We start from the raw sequence: 16,474 nt of genomic DNA on the forward strand, positions 1-16,474 counted from the left end.
CAGAAGCTGCAGCAACATTGTTGTAACATTGCAAAATTGCATATTGCAGTGCAATATTACAGCAAAATTGCAAAAACAATATTGTGCAATATTATTTCTGCAATATTGCAGCTATATTGCAAAGATATTAATTTGCAGTAACAATTGAATATCCGTGAACGAATGTCCTATGCGACGCTAAACGCTTTAAGCTCCTCTTTTTACCTCCTCTTTTAACCTCTATTCGTTGATAGATGTTACAAAAAAACTTGATTGCGATTGTTCAATTTTTAAAGCTTACGACTTAAATTACCAAATGTTAGACTAGTTAGGGTTAAAGTCGGTCTTGACTCTATGACTCATTGTAAAACCAGCTTGTCGTCATGCTATATCAATATTCTAATTCTGGTGAAGAAGACCTTGTGCCTCCATCCAAATCAGCAGAGACCTGGTCACGTGATCAGTTTACCACTCTCTCCCTTTGAGGATCTCTAGCTGGAAGCTGGAATCTCCTTACAGTGTCTGTTACGTAGCTGGAGAAAAGTATGTAAGGTATGTAAATACATTTGGTTATTGTAACAAAGACGTTATTGTAACGTCTTTCGATCAAACTGATCTAGATCGCAGTCATATTTTCACCTCAAACGAGAAAAAACGCTTATCGACATATAATGGCAATGTAAATTTCGTTTTGCAACGCAATTCACTCCGTAAAATATTACAATTCGTCCCTTTATATTTTATTTAGTCAAGTTGCAGATGACACAAATATGTGTGTTGAGAAACTAACGGAGCCTTATAACCTTTCTGAAAGACCTCATTGGAACCACCGTACTCATAAATTGTATTTTGTCGACCTATATAAGTATATACGTAGACTACACCCTGCAACAGGTGTTGTAAGCAATGCATACAGATAAGACTATATATCTCTTAGGTATTTATTTGGTTTCCCGGATTTCACTTTGAAAATTGATTAGACTATAAGCTATTTCGATTCGCTTTTACACAAAATGAACGAATTTTAAAGAAAAAAGTGTTATTCTACTCCGTAAAGCAATATAATTTTGATCAATATTGCAAATAACGGTATTATTTAGATTCAAGTTGCTATTTAATTATTATTTAAAATTTTATAAAAATAATAATAATATGGTAATGATATATATTTCAGAAGCTATTCGTATCCCACAGCGCAATGACAGACGACTGTGCGGAATATGTATCGAAATGGCTTGCATAAGCTGTACGGATTTCAAGGCAAAAAATTGGAGAAACGGTGGCTCATGATTAACAATGATATTATCATTTAATATAGTATTTTTATTAATAGTTTTATTAATAGTATTAATATAATATTTTTCATTTATATGTGTTCCTTTTATATATATGTGTTCATAATTTTTGATAGTTCTTTGATGTTTTTCGTTTATTTTTTACTACCAAAGTAGATAACACTCTTTATTTATGTTTTATATACATATGTTTATATTTTGTTATGAACATCATTATGTATGTGCACCATTTAGTACCTTAATAGCCAAGTCTGTCAAAAGCAGATTTTGGCAAATGTATGCAGCAAGTTTTGTCGACAGAATAGCGTCAGAATTGAAGCGGAATTTGTTTTATCAAATGATGTTGGCAGAATGTCAGCAATAATACAATAAGATCTGTTAATAGACTTGATAGCAGATTGACGACAGAAATCGAACAAATTATCCTTAGTAATGTAACAGCATACTGATAGCAGAAATCGAGCAGATTGTACCAAGAGTAATTTAACGACATATTTGCAGCAGAAACCGAGCATACCGTGCCAAGTAACGTCCGACAGCAAATTTGCGGCAGAAACACAGCACATCGTGTCAAGCACGTTTTACGACAGATTTACGGCAGAATTTGAGCAGATGCGGATTTATTTAAATCCTCCTCCCCCATTTTATAAGCATTAAGTTCAATTTAATTTAAGTTACAGAAATTATTTTAATAATTTATTTTTGATGTTATTATGTATGTGTGCTAATGCATGCTTCAGCGAGAAGCACACACTTTTGCATTAAGGTATAATGCATGACGCATAAAGAAATAAAGCAATCAAAATCCTCATTTTTACTATCACAATGGAAATAAACAACTCCGATCGGTTGATTTCCTTATGTTATGCATTATGCCATTATGCACGACTGTGCGCTTCTCGCTTAAATTGCACTGTCGAAGCGCGTATTTCCCACTTCAGGTAAAACAAGGATAATTATTGGGTATTTTTCAGTAAGGAACACTTGTCCGTTTCTTTTTGATTAATTTTGCCCAATTTTGCCGGCTGTTTACTCCATCGGAATTAAGCTATCGCATTAATTGTAGATTAGAATTGACAAACGCGATTGGTCGATTCCGATGGAATAACCAACCGATTAAATTAATCAAAGTTGGTAGAAACTGTATATGTTGCACAAAGTATGCGTTTTCGTATTTTATTGGCTACATATTATCTTAGAAAATAAAAGATGTTTCTTGCTGAAAAGAACCATTAACATTTAAATGATATTTATTTTTGACATTTTTAAATCTATTGTTCACGAACTAATTTTGGCAATAATAATGCTTAACATATTCTGATATTAGTCACATACAGAATGAGATATTAAGAAAAAAAGTATAAAGAAAAAGGAAAGTTAGATATCTTGTTTCATTAAAAATAATGTAATTATATATAGAAATAATATACAAGATTATAATGAAATAAATGAAAAGTGCTGTTTGTTGATATGACACTGAAAAATACTATTTTATCAATATGAAAACCGATAGTGTTGCAACGAGTACTTGAAATGGCATTGAAAAGTGCCGATTGCTTTCTTCCAATTCCTCCAATCACATGACGATTATCTTCCTTTTGGACGTAAAAATGGTCACCTATGTAGAATGCAATTATGAATATTTTGAGAAGTATCATTTGAATATAAATTACAACACAATATACTAAGCATGACTTTAATTACATGTATCTTATAATGTTCTTGATAGTACAACATATAGAAAATAATATGACTATATCTGAATATATGTTCTAACAATGGAATTACGTTGCTGTTTCAAAATTGACTTGTAGAAATATTGTGTATATATACAAAATTGTTAACTGCTTACACAAGTGTTTTTCTACATACCATTTTAGCAAAACTAATGATTGAGCAAATTATCTTTATGGATTATTTGCAAAATAAAATGTAGAAATAAATATTTCTCGCCAATGGCAATTTACTTTGCTACATTTTGCAATTTTGCATTTTGCACAGAGTTGCGCAGGTTTTCTACGATATACAAAAGCTGCGCAATACAGTTAACGACATCGATAGTTGTCGGTAAGCGTGTACAGAATTGAGGCCCTGTACTCCATCGTCTTCTTCTGCGCAGAAGTATAGTGGAAGAATGCGCGTTTCCGGTAGTGTCAAGCGCGGAAGATACGCGGCGCTGCCGGATAAGATGTTGCGGAGACGCGGTGTCGCATTGTCGCGACAGATAGTTTTTTGTTTAACCGTCCACATTACGCATTGTGTTATTTCGAGCCCAGCTGTGAGTACTGTCGGAGAGAGAAATACTTTTCACTAAGGATTTTCAGGAAAGTTTGGCTATCATCAGCAACGGAAAGTTCTAAAGGATAAGTAACTATGAAACCAATAAAACGTTCAATTTCTCGAAAATGCTTGAATATTTTATCCGTTAGACAAAGAAGGAGAATTATTATTGAAATTAAGACCAACTTGCGATCTAAGAAATATTCAAGAGATTACTCGAGACAGTCAAATAAAATTACAATTATTCAAGATGCAAAAAATCTCTCATATGTGCAACCTAATCTTCTTACATGCAATGAAGGAAATGACATTCACAATAATAATATAAGTGCTATAAATGTGCAAGATGATATTTCTTTTGATCTTTCTTCTGATAATGATAATCGTTCTTCTGATAATTGCTCATCAGTCAGTACTTTCTCAAATAAACTATTATTTCGAGAAAGACTTGCATCCTGTTTTGTAGAAAATAATTTAAGTCATGTGCAGGTAAACAGTATTCTATTACTTCTTAGAACACATCCTTGTTTTCACAGCTTACAAAAAGATACAAGAACGCTTTTGAGTACTCCATGAAATAAAATTATATAAAGTAGAACCAGGTGAATACATACATTTTAATTTGGAAGAAAAAATTTCTCAAGTGCTTTCGTATTATCCAACTGTATCTCTCCCAAGTTATTTAGAACTAGACTTTAGTACCGATGGATGTAGCTTAGATAGGTCAGGAACTGTTCATCTGTAGCTAATATAATGTCGGCTTATAAATATAAAACATATAAGGCCAATAATAATAGGGATATACAGAGGCACTGCAAAACCAAATGATCCAAATATATTTTTTGACAAATGTATTGTAGATGTTAAGAGAATATTTGCCAACGGAGGTATAAGTCATGATGATAGTAAGATACCATTACAGTTAAGATGTTTTACAGCTGATGCGCCAGCTCGTGCTTTTTGAATCATCGAGGCCATACATCCAAACAGCCATGCTCCAAATATAAAGTTAATGGCCAACGATGTGAGGTACGTTATACTTTTCATGGTATTGATCATTTTCTTCGTACCGATGAGGAATATGTCCGTAATTTAGATGAAGGTCATCATAAAGAAGGAAAAAGTCTGTTGTCAATGTTACCGATAAGATTGGTTACACAGGTTCCATTTGAATATATGCACCTGGTGTGCCTTGGAGTAATGAAGAAATTGTTGCATGGGTAAGAAATGAATGCATGGGTACATGGGAAATACTCAAAGTTTTCGAAATTATCTGCAAAATCTATTTCTATTATATCTGCACGAATGAAAATACTTAGAGCATATTGTCCATCTGATTTTGCACAACGACCTAGATCACTTGATGCATGCACCAAATATAAAGCGACAGAATTTCGACAATTCCTTTTTTATACAGGTCCTATTGTTACATACGGTATTCTTAATCAGCAAGTGTACACACACTTTTTATTGCTCCATGCAGCAATAAGGATTTTAGTTTCAACGTCATCGTCAAAAATATACCTGAATTTCGCAGAAGTAGCGTTGCAAAAGTTTGTTGAGAGATGTGAAAATATGTACGGTTCAACATTCAATTCCTACAATATTCACGGTCTCCTTCATATTGCAAATGATGTGCGGCAACTAGGTCCTCTTGATTCATTTTTTGCCTTCCCATATGAAAATAATATGACAATTTTCCGAAAGTGTTGTAGAAAACCTGATCTTCCTCTGCAGCAAATTTCAAATAGAATGGCAGAGATAGAAGCAAATACAGCAACTGATTATTTGAGCACGGATTCAACAATCCGCGTGTTCAGGGAGCATAACGTAGGTCCTCTTCCACGCTTTCTTCTTTCAAACTCTTACCAATATCGTAAGATCATATTTAATGGAATCTTGCTCAGCTTAGACAAACATGATAATTGCTGTATTTTGAATGATGGATCTATTTGCATTATTGTCAATATTTTAGTAGTAGACAATTCACATTGTTTAGTAGTAAGAAAATTTTTGGATGTAAATAATTTTTATGACGTTGGTATTTTTTCTTCTGTACTGTACATCTTTAAATGTTCCACATTAGATAATAATATTTTCTCTGTACATATAAAGGAAATCCATGCAAAGTGTTATAAGATGCCTTTTTGGAATTGCATGTCAGAAAATGGGAATAGTAGTGACGATGACAATTACTTAGAATATGATAAATATATAATTTCTGTTGTTATATATAATGATAAAATGTAACAAATTCTTATTTCTTTCTTTCAATGTTCTCTCATTATTTCAAATTTATTTGCTGCTAAATAATAATAAGCAAACTTTTTTTTTAACCAAGTGCATATTTTTTTACCTTTTTAATTGAACTAAGACTATTTTATTATTTTTTATTTTCAAAGTTTTTATTTTCATACAATAATTGTTGCATAAGTTCTCCTCTATGTGGAAAAGAATAGTTTACTTTACTAAAATATATGATTTATAATCATACATGACTGCAATTAATTAATATTTATACCGCTAATAATAATTATAAATATATAATTTGACATGTTTAATTTCTATATAATATAATTATATAAGAACTAAACTAAAAGACAAAAATGAAACAAGTAAAACATAAACACACACACACACACATATGTATATATATTTAACGTACTCAGTATATTTTTATGCATTTTCTTATATAGGTAAATGGACCGTCTAAAACGACCCATAATAAAACCATCGACATATCAGACTACTTCTTCTGACGAGTCACCCCGGAAGAGGTCAATGGATACTGCAGGGAAACAAAAGGACATTGGCAAAACCTTGGAAGAGGATATAAGGGAGTTGAGAGGAATTCTTCAGGAGAATTCCTCATATAATATTCATAATACTAATAATGATAGTAATAATCAGACGTACACTCCTCATGTATGCGGAATACAAACACACATACCCATTCAAACGCAATATCTACCCCAACAAAACTCTACACAATATGTAACATTGCAAACATCTACACATATAGAATCACAATATACACCCATTCACACAGAACATGCATCTACAACGTACCGATATGACATGTCTGAAAACAGCAGTAATACAGGGTGAAGAAAAAACCACGGGACCCCTGAAAATTTCGAAAAATATACACTTTATAAAAAAATGTTTCAGACGAAAGTTGTAGCGTTGAAAAAGATCTATTTACCGATCTTAACAATTTGACCTTGGATGGCGTCATCAAGGTCAGAACAAGGTCATCTCGGATTTTTTAAATGGAACCTTCAATTTTTTATTGCATATTCTTATAGCGCTTCTTCAGACCTTTTCAAAACACTATGGTTTTATTCAATTTGAATAAGCTATTCCGAAATTATCGAGTTTTTTTAAAGTAAAATATCTAGCCAACTAAGGCAAGATCGGAGGATGATCCGGCCAACTAAGGCAAGATCGGAGGATGATCCGGCCAACTAAGGCAAAGTCGTAGGATGATCCGGCCAACTAAGGCAAGATCGGAGGATGATCCGGCCAACTAAGGCAAGGTCGAAGTGATCGAGCCAACTAAGACAAGATCGGAGGATGATCCAGCCAACTCGTAAAAATAATTGCGCGACTAACTTCCAGGCGTTGGCTTCTATTGGCTTGTCTTAATTTCGTTGATTGATTTATTTCAGTTATTTATTTATTTGAACTATTCTGCTGTTCGATGTTTATTTCCTCCATTTATTCATTTAATACTCATTACAGTTTAGTGAATCGCAAACTCGACTGAAATTCCTCTACCTCTTTGAAAATTATTAAGAAACAGTTTGAAGCTAGTTGTAAGCTAACTTAATTGCACTTCATTCCGTGCTCATTATTATTTTTCAGCACTGTCTTTAGAATAACTTTGAATTGATCCAAATATTAATTTAGTCGATTAGACTAAATCTTACCACTTCTGCTTGTCAATATGACAAGTCTTTCAGAACGAGAACGCATATCTCTTTTGATGATGAGAGGATGGGATGATCGACTAAGGTCGTACAATGATGTGAGGCGGCTTTTTAATGGAACTTTTCATAATCAGGGTAATGCCATTTCAAAATCTACCGTTGAAAGAACGATAAGGCATTTTCAGGAAACTGGAAGTGTGAAAAATCGTGCAATACCAAGTAAGCCAGTATCAGCAACAAGTGTAGAAAAATCATTAGAAGTTCTACAATCCTTTATCGAAAATCCGCATGATTCGACTCGCAAGTAGGAAAGTAATATTGAAAATAAATAAATTTCATTCTTACAAGATCCATCTTGTACAAGAGCTAAATGAAGATGATTTTAATAGGCGCATTGAATTTTGTGATTTGATGATGGAAAATATAGCCGAAGATCCTAACTATCTATCAAATGTAGTATTTTCAGATGAGGCAACATTTCAGTTAAATGGCCACGTTAATCGACACAATTGTAGATTTTGGTCAGATACAAATCCTCACTGGATTGAAGAAACACACACAGTATCACACGCAATATCCACAAAAAGTGAATGTTTGGGTAGGCATTTTGAATAATGTTCTCATGGGTCCACTCTTTATTGACGGAAATCTAACACCGATAAAATATGAGAATATGCTAAGAAACGAAATAGTTCCAGCGATACAAGCAATCATGGATGACAACTTCACACACATGGTTCCAACAAGATGGTGCCCCCCCCCACATTACGGAAGGGACGTCCATAATTATCTGGACACAGTGTTTCCTCATCGATGGATAGGTAGAAGAGGACCTATAGAATGGCCTCGATTACCCGATTTATCACCTAACGATTACTTCCTGTGGGGCCATTTAAAAGATAGAGATATTTAAAAGGTTACAAAACGAAACCACAAAATTTGGATGACTTACGAAATCGAATTCTTGATGAAGCTGCTCTCATCCCTGCTGATTACATTCAAAAAGCCGTTTCATCTCTTTACGATAGATTAGCTTATTATCAAACTGTTGATGGCGGACATTTTGAACAATTACTTTAAAGCTTTCCAGTATTGCTTTAGTTGGCCGGACAACTCCCGACCTTGCCTTAGTTGGTCGGATCATCCTCCGATCTTGCCTTAGTTGGCTGGATCATTCTCCGATCTTGCCTTAGTTGGCCGGATCATCCTCCGATCTTGCCTTAGTTGGCTGGATCATCCTCCGATCTTGCCTTAGTTGGCTGGATTATCCTCCGATTTTGTCTTAGTTGGCCGGATCATCCTCCGATCTTGCTTTAGTTGGCTGGATCATCCTCCGATCTTGCCTTAGTTGGCCGGATCATCCTCCGATCTTGCCTTAGTTGGCTAGATATTTTACTTTAAAAAACTCGATAATTTCGGAATAGCTTATTCAAATTGAATAAAACCGTAGTGTTTTGAAAAGGTCTGAAGAAGGGCTATAAGAATATGCAATAAAAAGTTGGTAGTTCTATTTAAAAAATCCGAGGTGACTTTGTCCTAACCTTAATGACGCCACCCAAGGTCAAATTGTTAAGATCAGTAAATAGATCTTTTCCAACGCTACAACTTTTGTCTGAAACATTTTTATAAAGTGTATATTTTTCGAAATTTTTAAAGGTCCTGGGCTTTTTTCTTCACCCTATATATTAAATAAGTTTCAGGTTCTTCCTTCAAATATAGACAAGCGCTATACTGCAGCATTTCAACAGATCAATGCTGATAATGGACAATACCGGTGTGTACAAAATTAATTTTGCAAATATATTGAATTATTTATTCATGTATTAGGAGCGCAAAAAAGTTCTGAGCCCTAGATTTCATACTACTGAAACCACAATTTAAATTGCATTAATTTTCCCGCCCTCTTGCGGTTTTAAAGCAGTGACATTTGGTCTTTCGAAACATCGTGCGATTTGGCGTTTGATGCACATAACCTTAAAATCAGCAGTGTTCACGATGGCAATAACAAAAGAGCATATTTGATTTTCCATCCATTTCGCGTTTCATCTGAAGAAAAATGCTGCTGAAGCCACTGAAATGATCTGTGTTGCATATGGGGAGAACGCTGTAAGTTATGCTACGTGTAAAAGGTGATATCAAAAATTTCGCCAAGGAGATTTCAGTCTTGAAGATGAACCGCGTGCTGGACGCCCTCAAAAGATTGAAACGGATGAACTGCAAGCATTGTTGGATATAAACTCTGCACAAACTGAAAAGGAGCTTGCAGAGCAACTTGGCGTTACGCGACAAGCCATTTCCACACGTTTACACGTGCAATGGGAAAAGTTCAAAAGGAAGGCAGATGGGTTCCGCATGCACTGTCCGAAGACAACAAAAATCGACGGCGTGACACGGCACTCACTTTGCTTTCAAGGTTCCGGAAAAAGGATTTTCTGCACCAAATCATTACAGGTGATGAAAAGTGGATACTTTATGATAATCCGAAGCGTAAAAAATCATGGGTTGACCCTGGTCAACCTTCGACATCGACGCCAAAGACCAATATCCACGCCAAGAAGGTTTTGCTTTGCATATGGTGGGAATGGAAAGGTGTATTGTATTACGAGTTGTTATAGCCGGGTGAAACAGTAACGGCAGATCGCTATCAGCAACAATTGAGCAATTTGAGCGATGCGTTTGAAGAAAAGAGGCCATTTACTGGCAAAGGACGTCGTAAAGTGATACTGCTTCATGACAATGCCCGACCACATGTTGCGAAAGTGACTCAGGACCATATCTTTGCGTTAGGCTGGGAACTTCTCCCGCACGCGGCGTATAGCCCAGACATGGCGCCTTCCGATTACTACCTATTCCGGTCTCTGCAGCATTTCTTGGCTGATACACATTTGTGACACTTGAAGAGATACGAAAATGCATTGATGACTTTATCGCCTCGAAGCCGGTGAGCTTCTACCATCAGGGAATTCAGCTACCCGAAAGATGGCAAAAGGTCATCGATGCAAACGGGGAATATTTCGTTGATTAATATAGTTTTGTTTGTTTTTAAATAAATTTTGAATTTTGCAAAAAAAGGCTCAGAACTTTTTTGCGCTCCTAATATATACAGGGTGTTTGATAGCTGATCATGCAGACGAAAGATGGAGATAGATTGGGTGTAGCCGAGAAGAAAAGTCATGTACCATAATGTCAAATTGGCAATAGTTACCGAGTTATTAATTAAAACATGTGAGCCAACAAGCGCGTAGAGAGCGGAGGGCGGCCGCAGTAAGCACGTAGACATTTGATACAGGCGGAGTCAGCGAGTGACGGTAGGCAAGCGCGCGCGGCGAGGGGCAACGTAAGCGACAAGAGGCGATCGCGCGCGACGAGGAGTGAGCGAGAGCTTTTTCTTTATAGCTTTCCTTATAGCTCGCTCGCTCTTCGTCGTTCGCGCTCGCTCGCTCGCTCTTCGTCGCGCTTGTTCGCCTCTTGTCGCTTGCGCTCGCTCGATCCTCGTCGTTCGCGCTCGCTCGCTTCTCGTCGCGCGCGTTCGCCTCTTGTTGTTTACGTTGCCCCTCGCCGCGCGCGCTTGCCTACCATTAATTAATAACTCGATGACTATTGGCAATTTGACATTATGGTACATGACTTTTCTTCTCGGCTACACCCAATCTATCTCCAACTTTCGTCTGCATGATCAGCTATCAAACACCCTGTATATTGAGTGTATATTTAATGTATATATACATACTTATAAGTAATTCAATTACAATCAATAATAATCAAGTATTTGCAAAATTAATTTTGTATTGACAAAAATATTTAATTATTTACAATATTTCTCTACTTACTCTCTAAATCTGAATCAGTGAGATTTACTAAAAATCAGTGAATAGTCACTGATTTTCAATATATCTCACTGATTCGGATTTAGAGAATATATATCGTAATATTTACTGTAGAAAAATAGAGGAGCGTTTGGACCGCATGGAAGTACAATTCAAGTGAGCTTGTTATATCTTACGTCTTGATTGTATAATATTATTTAATAATTGGGCGTAATATGACTATATTTAAATTTTGTTTGTAGACAATTTCAACATACCCTGGAGACTGTGTTGAAATGTGTGCGTACACGCCAAGATAAAGGCCGAGCTGCTCGAAAACCGGACTGTCTGCCTATTTCTACCGAGATGGAAATACAAACATTTGAAACAGTGGACGATGATATTTATGAACAAGTGGTAAGTTCACATGTGAAAACTCGAAAAATTGTTACATTTTTTTACAAGTATAAAAATGTATTTATCGTCGGATCTTATTCAACAAACACAATGTGACATACTTGTTAGGTGTAATTTCCTACTCAATAATGTAATTGTTATATAACACGCGTTATATAACAGTTACATTATTGAGTAAGAAATTACAACAAGTATGTTACATGTTATATTGTGTTTGCTGGATATATTTAAGATTGTCTCAAATTAATATTCAGATACTCCGTAAACAATGAAACGATTTGCACTGCATCTAAAGATGAACTTAGGACGAACTTAAATATAAGATCCTACTATTAAGCCTTATCTGTCTTTAGAGTAAAATCATACAATATAAACATATTTGCAATTTTTAATACAGGTAGATTATCTTCAATACGTGGGAGGTTTTACAGTGAAAGAAGCAATCAACTTGGCTTTCAAGGAAGTAATAAAGGACAACTTGACAATGAAGTTTACATGGTTTGGCTGTGAAGGAGAATCGCAACCGTTATATATCAGGTGTAGTAAAAACAAATCCATTATTTTTGCACGAAATTGAAGGCTTTAATTACCATAGTTAGAATGATCCGATTTAGGTCAAATATGCGCCGTTTTGTTCGATAACTTGTTGCCATTTTGAAGGTAATTTCATTATGCCTCTCTCATAGAAGTCCTACCCTCGTCCCTATTGGCAAAAAATTGAGACAGTCGATTTTCACAAGCCTCTCTTGAAGCGAATTTTTCACCAGCAAAATTGTTCGCCATGGACAGGAACAGATGGCAATCACTTGCTGCCAGGTCCGGACTATAAGGTGGATGTATAAGAACCTCCCAACCAAGCTCCCGAAGCTTCTGGCGAGTCACTATCGATGTGTGTGGCCTGGCGTTGTCTTGATGGAACACAATTCCTCTCCTATTGGCCAAAGCTGGCCGCTTCTGGGCGATTGCTTCCTTCAGACGGTCCAATTGTTGACAGTACAGTTCCGAGTTAAGAGTTTTGCCGTAGGGGAACAGCTCATAGTAGATAATTCCCTGCCAATCCCACCAAACACACAGCAAAACCTTCCTGGCCGTCAATCCTGGCTTGGCGACCGTTTCCGCCGGCTCACCGCGATTCGACTACGACCGTTTTCGCTTGACGTTGTCATAAGTGATCCACTTTTCATCACCAGTGACCAACCGCTTCAGAAATCGTCGATTTTGTTGCGATTCAGCAGTGATTCGCAGATGGAAATTCGGTCCATGAGGTTTTTTTGCGTTAACTCGTGTGGCACCCATACATCGAGCTTCTTTTTGTATCCAGCCTTATTCAAATGGTTCCAAACGGTTTTTTGTGCAATCTTTAGCTCTTGGGCAATCGAAACAGTGCTTACATGACGGTCGGACTCGACAATGTCCATGTTTTTATCGATATTTTCGAAAATTGGCCTTCCAGTGCGTGGTGCATATTTGACATCGAAAAAAAACCGGAACGGAATCGACGAAACCAAAATTGCGCGTGATTGGCTGTTACAGTATCAGGACCATAAACACTATTCACATTTTCAGCCGCCTGGCTTGCATTTTCGCCTTTATCGAAGAAAAACTGTAAAATATAGCGTATTTTCTCTTTGCTAGTGTCCATCTTTGACGCGCGCTCAAACAAAACTGAGTCAACTAATCACAAAACTGTCACAAAAGTTTTTTTAGTACGAAATCTCATCTTTCTAACGCCATCTAGTGGAACCCGATCGGACTTATACAACCCGAGATACAGATAACTAAAGCCATCTATTGGAAAAATAATGGATTTCTTTTTACTACACCTGATAATAAACGAATTGTTATGGCAATCTATGGTATGTATTATTCACATACTATTTGCTATTTATAACTAACAGTGAAAATATGTGTGTGTCTTTGTTTATTTTAAAGTGACCTAAATATTAACTTATCAAGAAGTTGGAACCACCGGCACTTTAGCCTGATTGCATCAACCGAATGCTGAGTTAACTATAATAAAAGTAATTAAAGTTGAAACATCTGTTTCTCTTTATCTTGAAGAAAAACCAAGACAGACATATGATTTGAATGTCAGTTACCTTATCTATAAGTTGGAGCAAACGGGCCTCAATGTAGAAAAAATTGCTTCTCATAAAATATCCGTTTGTCTACAATTGTCCGTTATCTACAATTTCAGTTTTTTCCCTCTTCATACATACATTTAATATTTATTTGAATTATTTAAGTCATTAGTAATAATTATTTAAATTATTAGTCTTTTATTTTGCGTATACATACGAGGGTGGTCCGATAAGTACTTAGCCTACAAAAGAAAAACGAAAATTTTGGAAAAGTGGCGATTTATTTCTCAACATAGTCTCCTTTTAGCTCGATACACTTGACCCAGCGATGCTCCAACTTCTTTAACCCGTCTGAAAAATACGTTTTCTCGAGGTCTGCAAAGTAGGCCTCCGTGGCGGCGATGACCTCCTCATTCGACTCAAATTTCTGCCCGGCGAGTGACTTTTTCAAGTTTGGAAACAAAAAGAAGTCGCACGGGGCCAAATCTGGAGAATACGGTGGATGGGGCAGCAGTTCGTAGCTCAATTCGACCAATTTGCCCGTGGCGAGGGCGGAGGTGTGAGCCGGTGCGTTGTCATGGTGGAAGAGCACTTTTTTCTTCGCCAAATGGGGCCGTTTTTTCTGCAATTCGGCGTCGAATCGGCCCAATAATTCGGCATAGTACAGCCCTGTGACCGTTTTGCCTTTCTCCAGGTAGTCGATGTAGATCACACCTTGTGAATCCCAGAAAACGGTAGCCATCACCTTTCCGGCCGATAGGACAGTCTTCGCTTTCTTCGGAGCACGTTCGCCGGGTGAAATCCACTGTTTCGACTGTTCCTTGGTCTCTGGTGTGTACCAGTGGATCCATGTTTTGTCGACGGTCACGAAACGACGCAGAAACTCCTTCGGATTGAGCTTAAACAGCGTCAAACACTGCTCTGAAGTGGTCTCACGGTTGCGCTTGTTATCCGGAGTGAGCAAACGCGGCACTCATCGCGCCGACAGCTTTCTCATGCCCAAAATTTCATGCAGGATATGACCCACGCGGTCTTTTGAGATGCCTACTGTCTCAGCTATCTTGCGCACCTTCAATCAGCGGTCTGCCAATACGAGATCGTGGATTTTTGTCATGTTATCCACCATGGTAGCCGTTTTCGGGGCACCTGGACGTGGCTCATCAAAAACCGACGTGCGACCACGTTGAAACTCGTTAAACCAATTTTTGACGGTCGCCATCGAAGGAGAAGAGTCACCGTACACAACATCCAAGCGCTCTTTGATTTCGCTGCGCGATTTCCCTTCCAAAAACAAGAATCGAATCCGACCGATATTGCTCTTTTTCCATTTTTCTAAAATCCGCGGACACGCCCGCTTCCACACGCGGTTATAACAAAACTACGAGTCCGATTCGGCTGAAATTTCGACAGTAGCCGTCTACGAGAATGTACTACACGATAGTAAATTTCTCTTGCGATAGTGGCGCCATCGGGCGGTGAGGCTAAGTACTTATCGGACCGCCCTCGTACATCCATTGCAGTTAATTCATTACAAATAACAATATATTGAAAAGCTCGCTCATCTTTATCTACCTGCATTGTGCTGTTATTTATGTTTGCAATTGTATGATATTCTGTATTATTTATCGTACTTTCATCATTAATACTTTTATTATACAATACGTTATTTGATTCTTAGTTATTATTTCTTTTATTGAAATAATGACATCTTCTTACTTATCTCTAACTTATTTTATCACCTATAAATAAATATATTAATGCATTTAATAATATGTTTATATTCACATACTATCATATATACAAATATCATGTGTACAAAATATATACAAATTGCAGTTACAAACGTAAACGCGTCCGCGATTTCCAAAAATAGAATTTCTCAGTAAACACCAAGTCATAATAACAGAACATCAATATTATAATTTCTCGTTCAACAATTTAACTGTTATATAATATACACGGTACATAATGTAATATAAGTTATATTGTTCAGTAGGAAATAGTAACATTTGTTATATCATTATTATTTCATGATTACTGCAATGATTCTTAAATTATTCTTGAATTGTTACCATAAATTATGCCCTCTCCTTGTAATTTGCTTTTGGAGCCAAACCGAGAAAGAATTTTTCAGAAGCATCACTTTGAAGTTTCGCTTTAAAGTGTACACACATTTAATAAATAGTTTGTATATATTTTTCCGCAGAAAGTTGCAATGCTTAGATTACTACAATTGTTGTTTTGAAATTATTACAATTGAGGGATATTGCAAATATCCATAGCTGCTAGTGCAGTAATTAATTATACTAGCAGTTGAAGTTGTATAAATTGTGAAAATAAATTTTATTTGTAAGTATAAAACATTATTGTTTTCTTCTACACCAGAAGAGAGAGAGAGAGAGAAAAGGAAAAAGAGAGAGAAAGAGAAAGTCCTCCCTTTATTAAAAATATGTCTTTAAATCTTTATTAAATGTATACATACTTATGTCTCATATATCTTTAATAAATATATTTTAAATTAATACTATATTTTTATATACACTTTTTCCACATTAACATTATTATTATACTTCAGATATTTAAAGAAACTATAAAAACTAACTTGTATGTACATATACGATTCGATAACATGTACATATGTAATATATTTTATATACTGGGTGATCCAAAATTCCCGCATTCGG

At 36.1% G+C, this 16,474-nt stretch overlaps 2 protein-coding genes and 1 long non-coding RNA gene across 11 annotated transcripts in view; all 3 read left to right on the plus strand.

Moving 5' to 3' along the window:
- Window positions 1-1,277, plus strand: LOC112589424 (uncharacterized). The gene is made up of 3 exons (XR_003113537.1): window positions 1-531; window positions 728-873; window positions 1,154-1,277. It is a non-coding gene; the product is annotated as an uncharacterized LOC112589424 (long non-coding RNA).
- A 1,973-nt stretch (window positions 1,278-3,250) lies between these two features.
- LOC109504667 (uncharacterized) lies at window positions 3,251-6,694 on the plus strand. 6 transcript variants are annotated; one of them, XR_003113539.1, is made up of 6 exons: window positions 3,251-3,641; window positions 4,091-4,156; window positions 4,415-4,583; window positions 4,651-4,774; window positions 4,972-5,384; window positions 6,251-6,694. XR_003113539.1 is itself a non-coding variant. In XM_025302610.1 (3 exons), the coding sequence occupies exons 2-3, from the start codon at window positions 4,782-4,784 to the stop codon at window positions 6,311-6,313; spliced, it is 666 nt and encodes a 221-aa protein (XP_025158395.1). In that variant the 5' UTR covers window positions 4,515-4,583; window positions 4,651-4,781; the 3' UTR covers window positions 6,314-6,694. The 6 variants fall into 6 exon arrangements, 1 of the variants encoding a protein (XP_025158395.1); XR_003113538.1 differs by having other exon boundaries at window positions 3,251-4,156; XR_003113541.1 differs by having other exon boundaries at window positions 3,251-4,156; window positions 4,716-4,774.
- Window positions 6,695-10,389: 3,695 nt separating this feature from the next.
- The window catches only part of LOC109504251 (uncharacterized), a 92,895-nt gene continuing 86,810 nt past the window's right edge, over window positions 10,390-16,474 (plus strand). The window contains exons 1-6 of one of the 4 annotated variants that reach the window (XM_025302620.1): window positions 10,390-10,427; window positions 11,428-11,469; window positions 11,556-11,709; window positions 12,107-12,246; window positions 13,408-13,565; window positions 13,642-13,884. In XM_025302620.1, coding sequence (XP_025158405.1) covers window positions 10,405-10,427; window positions 11,428-11,469; window positions 11,556-11,709; window positions 12,107-12,246; window positions 13,408-13,447 — 399 coding nt within the window. In that variant the 5' untranslated portion in view covers window positions 10,390-10,404 and the 3' untranslated portion in view covers window positions 13,448-13,565; window positions 13,642-13,884. Of the gene's footprint in view, window positions 10,428-11,427; window positions 11,470-11,555; window positions 11,710-12,106; window positions 12,247-12,395; window positions 12,472-12,498; window positions 12,553-13,407; window positions 13,566-13,641; window positions 13,885-16,474 lie in introns of those variants that run through there. The other 3 variants (XM_025302621.1, XM_025302619.1, XM_025302622.1) reach the window with 3 other exon arrangements.

Source organism: Harpegnathos saltator, unplaced genomic scaffold (assembly GCF_003227715.2).
Source record: "Harpegnathos saltator strain DR-91 unplaced genomic scaffold, Hsal_v8.6 scaffold505, whole genome shotgun sequence".
Lineage (NCBI taxonomy): Eukaryota > Metazoa > Arthropoda > Insecta > Hymenoptera > Formicidae > Harpegnathos > Harpegnathos saltator.